Source organism: Aulonocara stuartgranti (assembly GCF_965226115.1).
Source record: "Aulonocara stuartgranti genome assembly, chromosome: 6".
Classification (NCBI taxonomy): Eukaryota; Metazoa; Chordata; class Actinopteri; order Cichliformes; family Cichlidae; genus Aulonocara; species Aulonocara stuartgranti.
The window spans coordinates 22,772,654-22,792,500 of NC_138944.1; the positions used below are offsets into that span (position 1 = coordinate 22,772,654).

Here is a 19,847-nt window from a genome sequence, read left to right on the forward strand (position 1 = left end):
AAGTGCTCTATACAACATTCACACACACTTTCTCTTAACTGAGTGCTTCCTAACTATATCCATATATATATTCACACACAGACTGGAGAAGCCAGGGATCAAACCACTAACCTTCTGATCAGTAGGTGACCTGCTGTACCTCCTGAGCTACAGCCACCCACTGGCAAAGATGAGCAAACCCTCACTAGTTTCTTGATAAAGTGTACACTCACAAACCTGTCAAACCTGCATTTGAAACGTTGGCTTCCATAGCAGTAAAGTATTGCAACATGGCATTTGGATCTTCTAACTAAAATAGGGAAATAGGAACATAAATAGTGCCATCATTGCCAGACATGTCCCACATCTGGTTGACATACACCCTGCCATGACACCAGTCAGTCAGACGTGCCAGCTTGATGCCAGATCCGGGCCAGACCTGTTTCCTATGAGCCTGGGCCACATGACCCAAAACACAATTGAACCAGATATGCCATGCCATCACATAGACAGTGCCATCTATACCAGGCCTGGCCCATATCTGGATGACATACGTCTTACCATGCGAGAAGTCAGCCAGCAGTGCTGGTTTGATACCAGATCGGGGCCAGACCTGCTTGCTATGTGGGTCAGAAACCTTTACTTGTCCCAAACCTGAAGACTGGAAATCATTTGAGTTTTACACTGTATGGACTTTGGCGCTTAATATTTCAGCTACTTCTTGTATAATCACAGTTTCTAAGTTAGAAGGCTTTTTGTCAGTTTTCCATCAATAAATAAATTTGAAGAAGAAGGAAGCCAAATTTTAATGAATTAATAAATCAATTTTATTCTAAAACATAAATCAGAATCATCTTAAACATTTGAGCTGATAAAAAGATTAAAGCATTACTATGATTTTTATTAGTAACCCAGTGCAAAAACATTCCCAGTAACACCATTCATAGATGAATCTGTGAAAATGTAACATAAATTTTTCAAATTGTTGTTATAAAGTAGTTTGTGATTTTAAATTTAAACATTTCTAGCATTTTATACAGAAAACAAATTTTATTTTATCTTTTCTGTTACTGCTGAATTTGATTTCTATACATGGCAGAATGAGCTCTGATCTCTTGTGGGAAAATGTTCCATGCATCTTGCCCTGGTTGATGATTTATCCAGTCAGGCTGAAGAGGGGGGTTGTTCAAAGCCATTAATCTGCTTAGCCAGTGGCACTTCGAGAAGAGGTTATTAAAGGCATCATCATGATGTTGACCTTCGTGTCTGTGGAACCCCTGCCATTGAGAATTTTTTTAAGTTTACATGACTACAAACAACAATCAATTGAAAACACAGCTATTGCCTTTAAGTCACTGTTTCTTATTAACCACACAGTTTGACATCTTGCGATTGGTTGCCTATCCCACAGATGCACAGTGTAGTGTATTTAGAGTGTGTGCAATGTTGTGTCTGTAATTCCAACAAACCTGAGCAGCAGTGTCTTTGAAACTGTAGTAAACAGCAAGCTGAAGATTCTGAATGGTTAACTTTGTGTATTCATGAACCTGAAACAAATAATGAAACCTGTCATTGATCTTTATCACACAAGCTTCAGTGATCATGTTTAAAACATCCACAACACACCAGTACCTTCTGAGATGCTTGAGTGTTGTCCGCAAGTTTAAATGCTGACTCTATCAGTATCTTCCTCTTCCCCATATCCTCTGCCCCCTCTTTAAAGCTGCGCTATAATCATCAGAGGGAATAAAAATATAAAAATATATATATATATATATATTTTTATAAGAATAAAGGTCAAAATACATTCTAATCTCACCTCCTTAGAGTGTATAATGTACCTGAATCCAAGAATTGATTTCCACTGGGTTGCTGTAAGCTGCCTGCAGAAAACCCTTGTTTTTAGTCCAGTCCTTCCTCAGCTCTTTATACATCTCTTTCAGTCTAGTTTCATTTACTGGGTTGTTCATGTTTTCAGAGTTCCCCGTCTTTAGTGCAAGATCAACCTCTCCTGCCACTCTGGTAATAGTGATAGATAATGTTGAAAATGTTAAAAAAAATACAAAAAAATAACAGATGTCAGTGTCTGCACCATCATACACAGCACTGTTAAATCAATGTTTCGGTACCTGTCTTTGAATGATTTCAAGTCTTCTGCAGTTTCTTTATGTGCAGATCTGTGGAAAAGTGTTTGGTAAAAATATGTGATTTGTTTCTGTGCTGCACAGTTCCTGTGATTATAGATTAAGTATTTTTGGTTTCTCAGGTGGGTCCAATTTCCTTTATCATCTGTGAATCAATAATTTCCCATGACCTTTGGCGTCTTTAGTTGCCAAAGAAGCTATTTTGAATCTAAAAATTGGAAAAAACTAACCAAACTAACTATTTGGAATATCAGTGTTCACAAGCATACAGCCACACCAAACAGAGGAGTTATTTAAAGATGAAAACCTAAAGACAGCAAGCGGTCATACATGTTACACATGTATGACACCAGTCAGTCAGAAGTGCCAGCTTGATGCCAGATCTGGCCAGGGCCTGTTTTCTATGAGCCTGGGCCACATAAACCAAACCACAATCGAGCCAGATGTGGCATGCCATTACATAGACAGTGCCATCATGCCAGAAGTCAGCCAGCAGTGCCGGCTTGATACCAGATCCGGACCAGACCTGCTTGCTATGTGGGTTCCTTTCAGTTGTGGGTAACATGACATGATGTCCATAATACAAATGGAAAGGTTCAGCAAAGATTCTCTTCTGAATGTTTGGAACCCCTTTGCAAAAGCCAGATTGGGCTAAACTAAACTCAGACTTTGTAAACTTTCATCAACTTCAGCTTTTTGTATTTTCTTTTTTTTTTTTTTGTATTGTGAAGTGCAAGTTTGTTTGAATTAATTGTTTTTTCTGTAACGCATCTGAGCCTGTTTGGCTCTTATTTTTGCTTGTTTTGGGTTTGTTTTTGTTTTATATTTTGAAAATTATCAATAAAATTATCAATAAAATGTAAGGGATTTTAATAAAAAGTTATTAACATGAATGCTTTGACATCATCGCTGTGTCTGACATATTGTCAGGGTATGACATTAGGGTACCTAGATTAAGTCTGCAGTCTGCACTTTAATCACATGTGAGTTGCTTAATTATATATATATATATATATATATATATATATATATATATATATATATATATTAGTCTTGAGTACAAGGGAGGGAAAGGTAAAAAACACATCGCTGTCCCAAACATTAGGTCACTCTGATTGAGGAATAATAATAAAATCCAAACACGGCATCATTGTACTTCCGATAAATCAACAAGAATATGGTTGGTGGATCAATTGGGTTAAATCTTATAATCAGTGAATATTGATCTGAGAAAACCTCAGATTGTTACAACCACATGAACAAGTGTCAGGAAGGTAACTGTCACCAAAGTCTGGATGTGGATTTAAAACATTTTTATTTCTTTTATTATTGAAATGTGTTTACCTTTCGTGTTGGAGTTTATCTTTGTAAAACTCTTCCATCCCACCGAAACTGTTAAAACAAAACACACGAAAAAAAAGTTATTTCTGTCCAGGTCCCATTTCAATTTCAATTACAATTTTTTTTTCTTTTCTTTTTTTTTTAGACCAGATCTCTTAGTAAAATAGTAGTGTGTAAAAAGGGCGCTTGCCTTTTGGACCAAATTCAACAATTCATTCAACAAAGTTTATTGATAATAATTTAAGTCTAAAATGAACTAATAGTAAGAGCGGAATCATCTAAATAAAAATGGACGTGTATGTTGAGTGACAGTGGATTTAAATACTGTTTCATGGGTGTCTATAAATATTGCAGAAATGTAATTACCCTGTATTGTTGAGGCTCACTTTGTAAAATGCTTCCATCTCACCCACACTATTTAAAAACATTAACAGATTAATCTATTAAAACACATCAGATCAAACATTCATCATTAAACACAGATTTTGTGGAAAATATCAGATCAATAATTGCAAATATTATACCAAAAATATAGTAAGCAACACTACCTGTTTAAATTCTACATTTTGTTTGTTTTTGTAGACCACTGTTATTAAGCAATATTACGCAGTTAGTGATCAATCATACAACTCAGCAAAAGACTGAAAAATGTCAAAGTTTGAAGTAATACTTTAACAATGTAAGTGTAAATATGTGAGTTTAGACAGCAGACTTTGATGTTTCAACAGATTATGCCAACAGTACCTCTCTTTGACTGAATTCAGTTTCTCCTCTTGATGTTTCATCACAGTCCTGTGAGTGAAATATACAGCATGTAAAAAAGTCTCATACTATCAGTGAACAGATGAAAAAAAGGATCAATTAAAAAGAAGAATGAGAAACCAGAGGCACTTATGAAAGATTAAAAAAACATTTACTTTGCCTCATGAAGTTTTTTTTCCATCTCAGCCAAACTGTTTAAAAAGAGATAAAGAAAGGTTATTTGAAATACACAATAATTCAGTCAGCTACATGATTAGAAACCACCGAGGTTGAAAGGAGTAAGACAGGACACAAGATATGCTGTGTAAGAGAGCCAGACATTAATATAAGTAAAATTTCAATTTAGAGAGGTTATTAACACTTAGTGAGTGAGGAAAAACTAGGGGAGGATTCAGGGGCACCTGATCCAGCCCTAGCTACATGCTTTAGCAAAAGGGAAGTTTTAAGCCTAATCTTAAAAGTAGGCTTAACGGCTCGAACGCTGCACTGAGGTTTTGAATTCCATCTTGAGGGGGGGGGGCTCAACCCGGGGCCTGTGGCCATGACCTGATTGGGGCTCTGGTGGCTCCTGGATGGTGTTTTCCTGGTGGCTGCGTGCAGTAGGGCTGGGGGAGGGTCTGTGCTGGCTGCCATGGTTACTGGCCTGGTAACCTGGCTGCCACTGGGTGGGTCTGGGGTGGGCTTGGAGGTGTGGGGGCGCTCTGCCTCTGAGCTGGGGCTCTGACTGGGCCTTGGGGGTTTGGGTCCTGTTTGGTGTGTTGCTGGGGTTGTGGGTGGGTGCATGCACGGGCGCCCCATCCTGGCAAGGGGGGCCTTTGGTGCATCGATGTAACTAGGGGCCTCTTCATCTGGCAGGGAGATTGTTACTAGAGATGGAATGATACTCCTTTTTTTATGCCCGATACCGATATCACCAGCAAACATCAGCTGATACTAGAAAGTAATATTCAATAAATTCTAACAACAGCTTGTCAAGCTTAAACATGCTGCTGTTGTTTATCCGCTGGTTTCCTTTTTCTTGCACAAAGTAAGTAAACAAGAGAGGCGGGACTTGCGACAGAAAAGCCAATCAGGTGATCATTTATCAATTTCATGATTGAAGTAGCACCAGGAGAGGCAGGGGAGGAGAATGAGTGAAGAAGAAGCAGCTGCACAGTGTAAAGACACAGAATAACTCCAGCTATGTGTCTTTTTGTTTTTCCATTCTAACTGAAGTACGGGACGACTCTGGACTGTAATTGGTCCAGTCCGGAGTTGATTATGACCAACTGGCCAATCCACCACCTTTCATCTTTCCCGGGGCTCTGAGGGGCTTCACGGCAGTGCTACTGTGGGCCCCGGTCCGGATGGGCCAGGCACCCTGTCCTTGATGGATTCCAGGGAACAGGCGTACCTACCGAGGTCAGTGGGGGGAGCTGGCCCCATGGTGGGGGTACTTTCTGGGAGAAAACATCATGCCCCATCCCATGTTTTAAATGCATTTTAGAACAGTACACAACAGCACCACATATGAGCGGGTGGAGAAAGGTATGGGGTCTTCACATCTGCTGCTTCGGGACTGGGGGCAGTCTGCTTGCCTCCATTCCAGGGCCCAGGGCAACATCCCCTGGGTCTGGGGGTGGATTGCTCCTCTGGTACCTGGACTCAGGGTATAGAGTATATTTGGGGAGAGTACCCCTCCAGTGGTCCTTCTTGGGCTCACGCTCTGGGGGGCCTTTCAATTCCAGTTTCCTTGATCACGACCTATCGGATAGTTATATGGAGAAACCTTTTTAAAACAAGTGCGCTCACGCACACGGGTCTCCACAGACACACACTATATCTTGTGACTGGTGCCTCAAATCACATTGTGCACGGTTGGTCTTGCGTGCTGCTCAGTAACTCTGATGATGATGATCCTGCCAAAGCAAATCATGTATAATGTAAACAGAATTGGTCATAGCACTAAACCCTGTGGAACTCCATAATTAACCTTGTAGTGTGAAGAGGACTCTCCATTTGCATAAACAAATTGGAGTTTATTAGATAGATATGATACAAACCACTGGAGGACAGTATCTACAGCATGCTCTATTCCCTGTAATAGAATATTATGTTCGACAGTATCGAGTGCTGCACTGAGGTCTAGCAGGACAAGCACAGAGATGAGTCCACTGTCAGAGGCCATAAGAAGATCATTCGTAACCTTCACTAAAGCTGTTTCTGTGCTGTGATGAGCTCTGAAACCTGACTGAAACTCTTCAAATAAGCCTTTCCTCTGCAGAGGATCTGTTAGCTGTTTGACAACTACTCTTTCAAGGATTTTTTAGCTAAGACAGCTTTGTCAAGAGATGGTTTATTAGATCAATAATGTTAAACACAATACCAAACATATAGAAACCAACACTCGAGTTTAAATTCTACATTTGTCTTTCTTAGCAAAGTACATTTCTTTTCTTTTCTTTTTGTACCACTGTTATTGAGCAATATTGCGAAGTTAGTGATCAATCATACAACTCAGTAAAAGATTGAAAAAATCACAGTTTAAAGTAATACTTTAACAATGTAAGTGTAAATATGTGAGTTTAGACAGCAGACTTTGATGTTTCACCAGATTATGCCAACAGTACCTCTCTTTGACTGAATTCAGTTTCTCCTCTTGTTTTTTCACCACAGTCCTGTGAGTAAAATAAAAAGCATGTAAAACAAAAGTCTCATACTATCAGTGAACAAATTTTTTAAAAGGATCAAATAAAAAGAAGAATGAGAAACTAGAGGCACTTATGAAAGATGAGAAAAAATATTTACGTTGCGTTATGAAGTTTATTTTCCATCTCAGCCAAACTGTTTAAAAACATCATAGAGAGGTTATTCACAATACACAATATATTCAGTCAGCTCCATGATTAGAAATACATTTGTATCTGCAGGTATGTGTATAAGAATTTCTGCAGTCTGAAAAACCGAGTCCACCACCTGATTCAGCAGCTTGTAGAACATCCTTTAGCAGTAACACCCTGCAGTGATGGCTTCCTGCGTTACATTATCAGCTGGAAATCTTGTGTTTTGTTCACCCTCAGCTTTGCAAATCTAAGCCCTTTAGCTATGTTCTTTTAGAGAAAAGACCCTTCCCAACAGCCATGCTTGTTCAGTCTTTTTCTAATTGTGATGTCAATAACTTCAACCTTTAACCTGCTCATTGGATGTTCCTGAATACAGCCTTTTCTCTGGCTAACACCTGGCATAAGGATTGGTGAACTCCATTATCTGGTTGTTGGATTTATATTTTATTATTGTCATTTGTATTGGGAAATATCTAACCATATATGCTTAGGTGTATAATCAATTGTGTAGTGATAGGATGTGTGATCCTTAGTAGTCTGCAAAGACTTTGTGTGCATTCCAGAGTGCTCTGGCATTCACACATGCCCCCACATCCCATCCCATGGGGGCATGGGAGAGGCCGTACCTTCTTTTATTGCTTCATGGGAGGATAAACATATCTATGTCTGTTTTAGTGCCTTTTGTTTAGATGAACTGCTTGACTTCCAGGCCAGCAGATTTTGGGAAGTCATTTATGGGGTCACATCTTGCTTTTGCTGTGTAGTATAATTGTCTTGAACGTTCCAGCGAATAGGTTTATGCTATGAACCTATCACTGGTGGTTCACGGTAATGCTGCAGGTGGTTTCTGGATGGGAAAAGGGTGGTCGTCTGGCTCAATCCTGCGATCATGCTTAAGGCCTTGTCCAAATTTCACCTGTTCCAGGACATTGATCTAGGGACAGCGTACACTAAGAACCTGGACCAGGAGGCAGCTAAGTGCTAGGCTGCCCTGTGCTCAGGTCCATTAATGGGGCGGGTGTCAGGGTGGGTTAGAGAAACCTCAATTTCAAGACGAAGAACCTGCTAAAACCTCTCTTATTGAGGTTATAGAGGTGCTCACACTTGCTGATGATTGATAATTCAAGAATTATTGAAGTGCATTTGATAAGCAGCACCTGAGTTCCACTCATTCAATTTATTTCTATAAAAGCAGCAAGTCAGTGAAAGCTGTCTTTTCCACACAACTGTAAGAGGTTTTTTTTGGAACCTATTCAGAATAAGATGTTACATAGCTAGGGGAACTAGACAGGATGAGGAAACCTGTAGCATAGAAAATATGAACTAAAACTAAGTCTCAGTAAGCATAAGCCTGAACACAACAGAAATAATGAGTGATGCTCTACAAAACACTACAGTGAAAATAAACTACCAAAACATTAATTATGTGATTACCTAAAGCAGGAAGACCCAATGGAGTTTTTAAAATCTGGTCAGATAAAGGTGTACAGAAGTACCTTCTTACATTTGATCAGTTATGCCAAATACACAGCATCCCCCCAAAACTTTTTTCAATATATACAAGTGAAACATTTTATTTTGTTAAAATATAAATAGATTGTATGTGAGACACCATTATCACATTTGTAGAATGCCATACTTCAAAGGCCGGTGGGTAGAGGTCATATCTCTTTATTCTATACAGCTCCATTAACACATGATAAGGAATCCCCACTGACAAGTTGGACGCATAGAGGACATCCAAGAGGAGATACAGGAAGCGGACTGGGAAACTGCATGTTTAAAAGCCCAAAGATAATCAATTTCAAGGATGAAACTCCTTCAATATAAGTGGTTGATGAGAACTTACATAATAAGGGCACTCTGCTTCACTGTGTATGGAGCTGTCCAAAATTACAGCAGTACTGGAAATCAATTACGCAAACTTTATCTAAGATTGTTGGAGTAAATATACCTGTTGAAGCAAAAATGTGTGTGTTGGGTATAGATCTAAAGAACTGTGATTTTTAGCTCCAGACCGCTAAAAAAAATTATTAACTTTGGACTCCTCCAAGTCAGGTGGTTAATATCTTTGTATTGGAAGAAAATGGATGTACCCTCAAGTCATACGTGGGTGAAGGAGATGGCATCATGTATTGTATTGGAACGACTTACTTATATTGTCAGAGGAAAGGGAGTAGAATTTGAAGACATATGGTTACCTTTAACTGAGTTTCTGAGACATTATAAAGGGAATTAATTTAGAAAATGATACTTGGTGCTGAGTTTTTGTTTGTTTGTTTTTTGTCATTTTTATTTTTCATTCTTGTCTTGCTTTGTTTGTTTTACCCATGCTGTGCATTGGTGTTATTTTATTTTATTTCATTTTATTTTTATCATTATTATTATTTTTTAAGTCTATATTTGTTTATTTTGGTATTTTGTATGTGATTACCAGTGTTGGCCAAGCTAATATGAAAAAGTAATTAGTTATCGTTACTATTTACCTATTTTTAAAACAGTAACTCAGTTAGTAACTGAAATACAGTATTATAAAAGTAACTAATTACTACAAAAAGTAACTATAGCTTGACTATAAAAAATGTTTAATCCTCTGAGGTCCAGGGTATAATTGGCCATTTTCAACTACTTTTGATTTGGGCTACTATTTACTTTGTCTTTTTTGGTATCATTCTTTTCAGCACAATCTCACATGTATGCTAAATGGCCACTTCTGCTGTTTGTGTTACTATCTGGTGTATTAGGAAATTGTATTCCAGAATTATGAAGAAATATTCATGCCCAAAAATATTAATTTTACATTAAAAAATTATAAGCATTAATTTCAGAGTAAGGTTTATTGAGCTTTTTTTTTTTTTTTTTTTTTTTTTTAAATAAAATCTTATGATGAGATGATCACATAGCAAAATATAGTATAATTCATGCAGTCTATCCTATGTTCAGCTGTGGAAACCAGGTAAATGAAGCAATTTTTAAAATTCCTGATCAGAAACATCAAATAATATTAAAAAGAGCGAATCCTTACCTCAGCTCCTGTGGAGCTGCTGATTGATTCCGATCTCTAATTTGAAGGTAAAGAAACACTGATATCACAGATATCTAGGCAGATGTCCAGAGAGGCAAAATACTAAACCTAAGCTATGGACTACATACTCATCATATCATTTAAAACTAAGGAAAACTGATGAACAAAACTTTAAATTACATTCAGTCATTTTCATGTTTATATACTTTTAACTTGTATAAACATTTAAATCTGACAGTTTATGCAGTGACACAGGTTGATATAATGTATTTACCTGCGGATCTTTTGAATACTCATCGTGGTGTCTTGTCTTGTTTAGTGAAAGTCTTTTTCCAGTCTGACACAAGTACGACTGTTACACTGAACTCCACAGACCAGGGGGTGGAGTTCAGTGAGGTCCACCCCCTGGTTTGTTCATAAATACTCTGTAACTGCTGCTCTTCAGCACTGTTTCCACAATGGATAACTCATACATCATAGCGATAGACTTTGGCACTGCATACAGTGGATATGCTTTCAGTCTGACAAAAAGAGAAGCAGAAATTGAACCTCGTTTAAAATACTGGGGTCAACAGGTTGCACTGAGGACCCCAAAGACTCCGACCTGCATCCTTTTTAATGAGCATGAAAAATTTCTCAGCTTTGGTTATGAAGCCCAGTCAGCTTATTTTAAAACACGTGGCGATGAAGCCAGAAATAAATTCTTCTTTGAATGCTTCAAGATGTCCCTCTATGGCAAAGTAAGTGTAAAAATCTGATGCTATCAATATTCTGATATTATGGGTTAACACTTTCTGCTTTGTGTTGAATATTTTTAGGTGCTAAAAGATAAATAATTAGATAAATATAGCTCTAGCATTTTACTGATCTACCTTATGTATTGTAATATAACTCCAGATGATAGCCACAATTAAACACAAGTATCATCTTTTGGCCAGGTCACTTTTGAAAAAGAGATTTTAAACCTCAGACTTTTAACAGTATAAATAAAGAATATGTATAATGTAGAGATATTAGAGATATGTTAACTGTTTGATTTAGACTCTCATGTAGGAAGTTACAAACATATGAACTAATATCCAGTCTGCCATTATAGAAACTTGATAGTGATGTGACAATTGAAGCTGCAAATGGAAGATCAATGAAGGCACTGAAGGTGTTCACAGAAGCTCTGAGATACCTGAAGGAGGACGCTCTGAAATTCATCTCAGAAAATGCTGGTAGGATACAGTTCATAGCCTCTGACTTCACCTGGGTGGTGACTGTACCTGCCATCTGGGATCATTCAGCAAAACAGTTCATGAGAGAAGCTGCGACGCAGGTAACAAAGACAATAAACAGATCAACTGTACAGCTGTTTTAAAGTTAAAAGGACTTATTTACCTTTGATTTATAGGCAGGTATTGTGACCGCCGGAAAGGATGAAAGACTGGTTATTGCACTGGAACCAGAAGCAGCCTCAGTCTGGTGTAAGAAGCTGCCAGCTGATGGTTTTGAAAATAACAGTGGAGTCACATTCGAACAGGCTTCAGGAACACAATACATTGTGGTGGACTGTGGAGGTACTCTATGTTTTCATTTCAAAGTGCAATTTTTCTTACTGGAGCCTTTTGCATTCTACAAACACCATAACTGTCACAGGCGGTAGTGGAGACTCAAGGGCAGAGTGGTTTTCAGTTCAAAAGACAGTTTATTTACAATCACAAAGTGCAGATTATATACACTGGTGGAAATCCAGGGTTCCTAGGGTCCAAGGGAAGGTCCAGGGGAAAGCTCTGTCACACTTGTTCTCTTCTTGTACACTCCAATGCACACACGTCCACACAGCGGGTAGGTCACAGGTCCGGGGGAAAACTATCCGCCCAGGAGAAGCAGCAAAGTAGAGAAGGAGAGAGCAAAACACAAACACATGTAGCCTTGAGGGTCCGGCCGGGCAGACACAGGGACCATGACAGTGACATTGTATTCCAAAGTTTACAGGAGTTCAAATAATAGAATATACGTTCATAAATGTATTACTGGTAAAATTCAGATTATTTAGACAGAACACCTCTACCGCATAATTTAGATTTATAGATATAGTTCTGTGTATTCACCACAAAGTGATAAAGGGCCTAAAGTCTGCATTAAGAGGGTGGTTGGGTTTAAGCACCAAAAACTACAAAATGGGCAAAAGGAAAAAGCACACCTTGTCAGTGAATGAGCCACACCAGGAGATCAAATGGAATTCACTAACAGGAATAAAAGGGAATGATTTGTAAAAATGCTATCACTTGTCACTTTTAATTACTTCCTGTGTGTTGCAGGAGGAACCATTGATATCACTGTTCATGAAGTCCTGGAGGGAGGAGCCCTGAAAGAGCTGCACAAGGCCTCAGGAAATGATTTGGGTGGACAAACTGTGGATAACAAATTCAAAGAGTTTCTCAGAGAAATCTTCAGTGATAGTTTGTGGGATGAATATGAAAAAGAGCATCCAGGAGAGCTGCAGAAGATGATGTATGATATCTCAGTTTTAAAAGAGAATGATGATGATGTGGAGATCAGCTGCCCATATAACCTGGGTGAGATGGCAAAAGAAAAGCAGAAAATGAAAAAGTTCTTTGAATCAGTGAAAGGTGTTTCCTGGAATCAAGGAGCCATCAAAATCTCAAAAGAGAAAGTAAGATCTTTCTTTGCTGAGAGTCTGAATGGCATCACCATGAGTCTCAGAGAAATCCTGAAGAAAGATTTCAGGATTGAGTACATTCTGTTAGTCGGGGGCTACGCTCAAAGCCTGATTCTGCGTCAGCATATTACCAATCAGTTTTGTGGTCAGTGCAAAGTTCTGTTTCCTACTCATCCTCAAGAAATAATCATGAAGGGAGCTGTGATGTTTGGAAGAAACCCAGCATTGGTGGCATCTCGAATAAGCGCCTTTACTTACGGGGTTTCTGTGTCTAATAGGTTTGATGCAAACAAGCATAGAGCAGACAAGAAATACACAAACAAAGAGGGCGAGTGGTGTAAAGGTATTTTCTGTGTACTGGTGAAGGAAAATCAGGAAGTGGCCTGGGATAAACCCAGTGAGCACAGCTTCAGTCCAATAGAAAGAGATCAGAAAGAGGTTAACTTTGCATTTTATCGCACAGAGAGAAAAATCCAAGGTCTATTATATGTGGATGAGTGGGGAGTAGAGAACATTGGTTCAATTATTCTTAAGTCACCTGACACAGCACATGGCATGAATCGTGAATTCAGACTAGAAATCAAGTTTGGTGCCTCAGAAATGATTGCCACAGCCAGAGATGTAGATTCAGACTCAACAGTTCAGACTGAGCTCGACTTCATGGCTAAATCAAAGAGATCTATCACAAACCACATGCAGCAGAAGTGATTTCATGAAACATCACAGACAAACAAATAAATGCATTTTTGTTAACTGAAGTTAAAAAAAAGAAGAAAAATGCAAATTTAATGCTGATTAAGTTATGATAGGTACTATAACAGTTTCTTTTCTTTATCATAATCGAGATCGAATGAGGACCTATGTGCAGTTACATTGTGGCTATGTCATATTTTATCACTAACTATTAACAGATCAATTGATTTCTTTCTTCTCTTGATAAAAATGCCAATTTCTTCCTTGAAGTGTTAGACTTTGTGCATTTTAAGTCCTTCAAAATGTATCATTTTAAATATTTTTCTTATTGTATGGTGTCCTGCATATATGTTTTACGATCAACCCAATGATTTTTTTAGTCAATAATTTTTGAATAAATTAATCAAAATCAATTTTGATAATGTTATGGAAAAGTTATTTTGAAGTATTACTTCTATTAACTTTAATTTAAATGGTAATTGGGACATAAAACTGAATACTTCAAATCTGGGAAATAATATCTTAAACTTTGATGGTTTTTCTTCTAAAATGAGTATTAAAGGGTTTTCCCCTTGGAGGCTACACAGTTACCACCATCATTGTTGTTAGAAAATTTTCCATAGAGTTCAGTTGAGGATCATTTTCCTACCGTGTCATCTATTAAGCTTTCACTAATAGATAATGATAACTCCGGAGCTGCTCGCATAAAAGAAAAATCAACAATATTCAACATGCGGCACCAGCTTCTCAGGCCCAAGGCTGGAGCCGAACAACAACTCCCTGATAACGACTGTGTGATGACTATTCTTCCCATCCCATGCAAGGCCACCTGGGTTGGCTGGCAGACTGTTTACTTAGCCTGATAGAGCGAAGGACACTGTCTCAGCTGAACTCTGCACACGCACACACATACACTTACACTGATAAGCACGCACTCATCCCCTTCCTTTCCAAACGCCTTCGATGCTTGTTTCCTGTGGGGGAAGACGGCGGGTCTGTGTGCCGCGCTGGAATGGTAGCGCTGTGCAGGATGACTGCTGTGTTCCTTCGGATTACTCCTCACCCCCTACCCAACCCTGTGGCTTGTCACGTGCTCCAATGTTGTAATATGGACATTTATGTGCTCTCTGTGCAGAGGAGTTTTTTTGTTTCCTGTTCTCATGCTGTCCTCCCGTAGGTGCCCAGCGTGAGAAGAGGTCTCTTTTTTTCCTCTTGTACTTTTCCCATTGTTGTGTACTTTTTCAGTGTTTTTTTCTGTAACGCTGCCGATCTCCGACTGTATTCCCATGTGATGTCTTTGTTGTGTGTGTAAGTCGGGGTGGGGGTGGGGGTCCTATTCCTCTGCGGGGCAACCTGCATATGGCCAATAAAGCATTCATTCAATTCAATTCAATAACTAGGCCCTGTATCGTAATAATACTGTAGAACTGATCAATTAACGCTTGTTTGAACACAATAAAGGCCTGTTGTTTTTAAGTCATTATTCAATAAAATGTTTCATTTTTTAACTTATGAACCTCTTTCTTCCTGTATGGAAATCAGTTGTCTGTATAACCTGTGGACTCAACACATGTATTGGAGGTGGAGAAGGAGGGCCTTTATCCACTTTCAGCAACAATAGCAAACCCATCCATCCATCCATCTTCATCCGCTTTATCCTAGGCCGGGTCGCAGGGGCAGCAGCCTAAGCAGAGAGGCCCAGACCTCCCTCTCCCCAGCCACCTCCTCCAGCTTATCCGGGGGAACACCAAGGCGTTCTCAGGCCAGCCGAGAGATATAATCTCTCCAGCGTGTCCTGGGTCTGCCCCGGGGCCTCCTCCCGGTGGGACATGCCCGGAACACCCCACCCAGGAGGCGCCCAGGGGGCATCCTTGTCAGATGTCCGAACCACCTCAGCTGGCTCCTTTCGATGTGGAGCAGCAGCAGCTCTACTCTGAGCCCCTCCCGGATGGCCGAACTTCTCACCCTAACTCTAAGGGAGAGGCCAGCCACCCTTCGGAGGAAGCTCATTTCTGCCGCTTGTATCCGCGAACTCGTTCTTTCGGTCACTACCCACAGCTCGTGGCCATAGGTGAGGGTAGGGACGTAGATCGACCGGTGAGAGAGCTTCGCTTTTACACTCAGCTCCCTCTTCACCACGACGGATCGGTGCAGCGTCCGCATTACTGCAACTGAAGCTCCAATCCGTCTGTCGATCTCCGGCTCCCTTCTCCCATCACTCGCGAACAAGACCCCGAGATACTTGAACTCCTCCACTTGGGGCAGGAACTCATCCCCGACCCAGAGTGGTCACTTCACCCTTTTCCGGCTGAGAACCATGGCCTCAGATTTGGAGGTGCTGATCCTCATTCCCGCTGCTTCACACTCGGCTGCGAACCGTTCCAGTGCGAGCTGGAGGCCCTCACCCGATGAAGCCAACAGAACCACATCATCCGCAAAAAGCAGAGATGAGATTCTGAGGCCACCAAAGTGAAAGCCCTCCGCCACTTGGCTGCGCCTAGAAATCCTGTCCATAAAAATTATGAACAGAACCAGTGACAAAGGGCAGCCCTGGCGGAGACCATCACCCACCGGGAACGAGTCCGACTTATTGCCGGCAATGCTAACCAAGCTCTTGCAATGGTTGTATAGGGATCGAATGGCCCGTAGCAATGGGCCAGACACCCCATACTCCCGCAACACCTCCCACAGGACACCCCGAGTGACCCGGTCGAATGCCTTCTCCAAGTCCACAAAACACATGTAGACTGGTTGGGCAAATTCCGATGGACCCTCAAGTATCCTTGAGAGGATAAAGAGCTGGTCCAGTGTTCCGCGGCCAGGACAAAAACCGCATTGTTCCTCCTGTATCCGAGGTTCGACTAGCAGACGAACTCTCCTTTCCAGCACCCTGGCATAGACTTTCCCAGGGAGGCTGAGGAGTGTGATCCCCCTGTAATTGGAACACACCCTCCGGTCTCCCTTCTTAAAGATGGGGACCACCACCCCGGTCTGCCAGTCCAAGGGTACTGCCCCTGATCTCCACGCAACATTGTAGAGGCGTGTCAACCAGGACAGCCCTACAATGTCCAGAGCCTTCAGGAACTCGGGGCGGACCTCATCAACACCAGGGGCTCTGCCACCAAGGAGTTGTTTAACTGCCTCAGTGACCTCACCCCCGGAAATTGGCGGGTCATTCCCCTCATCCCCAAACTCTGCTTCCTCCTCGGAAGACGTGTCAGTGGGATTAAGGACGTCCTCGAAGTATTCCTTCCACTGCCTGAAAATTTTCTCAGTCAACGTCAGCAGCGCTTCGCCAGCACTATACACAGTGCAGGTAGAGCACCGCTTTCCCCTCCTGAGACGCATGACGGTTTGCCAGAATCTCTTCGAGGCAGTCCGAAAGTCTTTTTCCATGGCCTCTCCGAACTCCTCCCACACCCGAGTTTTTGCTTCAGCCACTGCCTGACCCGCATTCCGCTTGGCCTTTCGATACCTGTCGGCTGCCTCCAGAGTCCCGCAGGCTAACCAAGCCCAATAGGACTCCTTCTTCAGCCTGGTGGCTCCCTTCACCTCTGGTGTCCACCATTTGGTTCGGGGATTACCACCATGGCAGGCACCAACCACCTTGCGGCCGCAGCACAATGCAGCAGCTTTGGCAATGGAGACGCTGAACATGGTCTATTCGGACTCAATGTCCCCAGTCTCCCTTGGAATGCTGTTGAAGCTCTGCCGGAGGTGTGCGTTGAAGATCTCGCGGACTGGGGCCTCTGCTAGACGTTCCCAGCACACCCTCACTACGCGTTTAGGTGCACCTAAACAGCTCAGCCCCTCTCTTTACCCGAGTGTCCAGAACATGTGGTCGCAGGTCTGGTGATACGATTACAAAATCGATCATCGACCTACGGCCTAGAGCGTCCTGGTGCCACGTGCACTTATGGACACTCTTATGTTCGAACAAGGTGTTCGTTATGGCCAAACTGTGATTTGCACAGATGACAGTCAGGACCCGTTTCCCGACCCTAAGGAGCAGGGAACAAACCCTCTCATCCACCGGGAAAAACCCCAACGTACCGGCAGCAAGCCGAGGGGATATTAGAATATCCACCCCAGCCCGCCGCCTCTCACCAGGGGCAACTCCAGACTGAGACAGAGTCCAGCCCCTCTCCAGGAGACTGGTTCCAGAGCCCAAGCCGTGCATAGAGGTGAGCCCGACTATATATAGCTGGTACCTCTCAACCTCACGCACTAACTCAGGCTCCTTCCCCACCAGAGAGGTGACATTCCATGTCCCTATTGCCAGTCTTGGCAAATATGACCCCAAGCAGTTCCTATGGAATCTTCTATGAAGCGTTAATTCTTAGCAACTCTGACTGTCCTAACTTACACTTCTGATGGATCAAGAATTACTTTTTACACAGTAACATACATGATTTATAGTCAGTGCTGCACATAAGTGGTCCGCAAATGTGTATTCGCTGTCAAAATAAAAGTATTCCCGGAAATTTAGAGAATACACGCTTCTTTTGCGGTGGAGGAACACCTAAGTAATTGCTTACGGAGCTTGCTTCTTCGACATCTTTAAGAGTTCTGAACAAATATCTGTCCTCTTCCAGAACATCTAATGTATGCAAACAAGCGTTCCAACTTCTTATCTGGTATGCATCTTTTATTTTGACAGCAAATGCGCACCTGAGGACTATTTATGTGCAGCCCTGTTTATAGTTTGCTATGCATTTCAAACATTGTCCTTTCTGATTTTTTTTTTAAATATTTAAAGTAACATGGCTGCTATGAGGCCAGCTAGGATCCCTTGCCCTATAAATGATCCCGGACGGATGGGATGAAGAGCCCACCAGAGGCACTGACTCAAAATCTGACATCTAAGATATAGAGGACACAGACTCACGCCGCCAGCTACCTCTGCCCAAAGGAAACGGCGCTCACTTCGCCGTCATATGGACACTTCTGAGCAACCTCCGTGGGCAGCAGTAGTACAGCCGTCTCGTACACCTGTATCTGTTCCTCGGGTGAGGGGGGCCAGGGCCCAGCCAGCTGAGGCTCCGCTAGTCTCTGCGCCCGTACCTACTCCGCGGGTGGGAGCGGCTACTGCCCAGCAGGCCCCCGCACCTGTTTTTGTCCTTGCTGGAGGCTCAGGTGAGCCCGTCCAGCAGTTTTCCTCAGGTTCGGTAGGCTCGGAAAACCTAGCTCAGCCGTCTGCTCATCCACCACCTCATCCACCATTACTTCCATCGTTACAACAGTCAATACATATTAAACTTCTCTCCATAGCTCAAACATTAGCTCACCTATTGGCTCAGTCACCTGCTCAGTTACCTCCTCAGTCATTTACTCAGCCACCTGTTCCTGCTGGAGGGTCCGAGGGGCCCGTCCAGTCCCCTGTTCCAGCTGGGGGTTCTGGAGAACCGCACCAGCCTTTGTCTTTCTCTGCTGGAGGGTCCGAGGGGCCCGTCCAGCCTTCTGCCTCCGCTGGAGGGTCCGAGGGGCCCTTCCAGCCTTCTGCCTCCGCTGGAGGGTCCGAGGGGCCCGTCCAGCCTTTGTCGCCTACAGCGCCACGACCTGCAGCTCCCACGCCGTCGCCTGCTGCGCCTTCCTCCTCGTCTGGTCCAGCTACGGCTTCAGCTTCACCTGGTTCTGCCTTGGCTCGTCCTGCACGTCCTGTCCGACCTGCTCGTCCTGTCTGTCCTGCTCGTCCTGTTCGGCCGCTTTCCAGGCCGATGACTGGACATCATTGCCGTCATGGACGGCCCCCTGAACTACGTCGCTGCCGGTTCCTCCCGCCTGCGCCTGTCGTGAGCCTGTTTTTGTTCTGTTGCTTTCCGGGCTCCAGTGTTCGCACCTTTGTTTTTGTTTTTTTTTTTGTTTCTGGCTCCTTGTGTTTGGTTTGGTTTGTTTCGAGCCCTCCGTCCTGTTTCCCCTACCATCCACCCTGGTTGGGTTGTTTTGGTTTTTTTTTGGGGTTTTTTTGGCGTGTTGGTTTGGGCTGTCTGGGAGCCAGCCCTTTAGAGGGGGATACTGTTAGGACAGTGGTTTCTGGGTTCGATCGAACCCTAGGGGTTCGGTGAGTCGGTCTCAGGGGTTCGGCAGAGCCTCCGCCGTGACATGCATGGCTCCTTTTGTGCACCATTAAAAAACATATCTATGTCTTGAATTTCAAAAAAAAAATCATACTTTATTTTTCACTAAAGAGGGGTTCAGTGAATGCGCATATGAAACTGGTGGGGTTCGGTACCGCCAACAAGGTTAAGAACCACTGTGTTAGGATGTCTGGGTCGTTGACCCAGGGTTTTTGAGTTTATTACATTATTTATAATTTCTAGTCTTTGGGTTTTTGTTAGAGTCATGTCTTATGGTTTGTCTCTGTGTAATCCTTAGTTGCTGTCTCCCCTGTCTGCTATATCCCCGTGTCCAGT

At 42.3% G+C, this 19,847-nt stretch overlaps 2 protein-coding genes across 4 annotated transcripts; one reads left to right on the forward strand and one right to left on the reverse strand.

Annotated features, from left to right (window-relative positions):
• Positions 1 to 859: 859 nt before the first annotated feature.
• On the reverse strand, positions 860 to 10,411 carry LOC309707849 (uncharacterized protein). 2 transcript variants are annotated; one of them, XM_082535415.1, is made up of 13 exons: positions 10,348 to 10,411; positions 10,074 to 10,109; positions 7,014 to 7,049; positions 6,836 to 6,883; positions 4,382 to 4,417; positions 4,209 to 4,256; positions 3,831 to 3,878; positions 3,468 to 3,515; positions 2,109 to 2,156; positions 1,821 to 1,998; positions 1,612 to 1,707; positions 1,449 to 1,526; positions 860 to 1,256 (listed from the first exon to the last, which is right to left on the reverse strand). In XM_082535415.1, the coding sequence occupies exons 1-13, from the start codon at positions 10,368 to 10,370 to the stop codon at positions 1,047 to 1,049; spliced, it is 933 nt and encodes a 310-aa protein (XP_082391541.1). In that variant the 5' UTR covers positions 10,371 to 10,411; the 3' UTR covers positions 860 to 1,046. The 2 variants fall into 2 exon arrangements, with proteins under 2 accessions (XP_082391541.1, XP_082391542.1); XM_082535416.1 differs by lacking the exons at positions 6,836 to 6,883; positions 7,014 to 7,049.
• Positions 10,412 to 10,531: 120 nt separating this feature from the next.
• LOC309707847 (heat shock 70 kDa protein 12A-like) lies at positions 10,532 to 14,917 on the forward strand (the record flags this gene model as incomplete). Of its 2 annotated transcripts, none has more annotated exons than XM_082535412.1 (4): positions 10,532 to 10,813; positions 11,170 to 11,394; positions 11,470 to 11,635; positions 12,380 to 14,917. In XM_082535412.1, the coding sequence occupies 4 exons, from the start codon at positions 10,532 to 10,534 to the stop codon at positions 13,447 to 13,449; spliced, it is 1,743 nt and encodes a 580-aa protein (XP_082391538.1). In that variant the 3' UTR covers positions 13,450 to 14,917. The 2 variants fall into 2 exon arrangements, with proteins under 2 accessions (XP_082391538.1, XP_082391539.1); XM_082535413.1 differs by having other exon boundaries at positions 10,758 to 10,813; positions 11,157 to 11,394.
• Between the last annotated feature and the right edge of the window lie 4,930 nt (positions 14,918 to 19,847).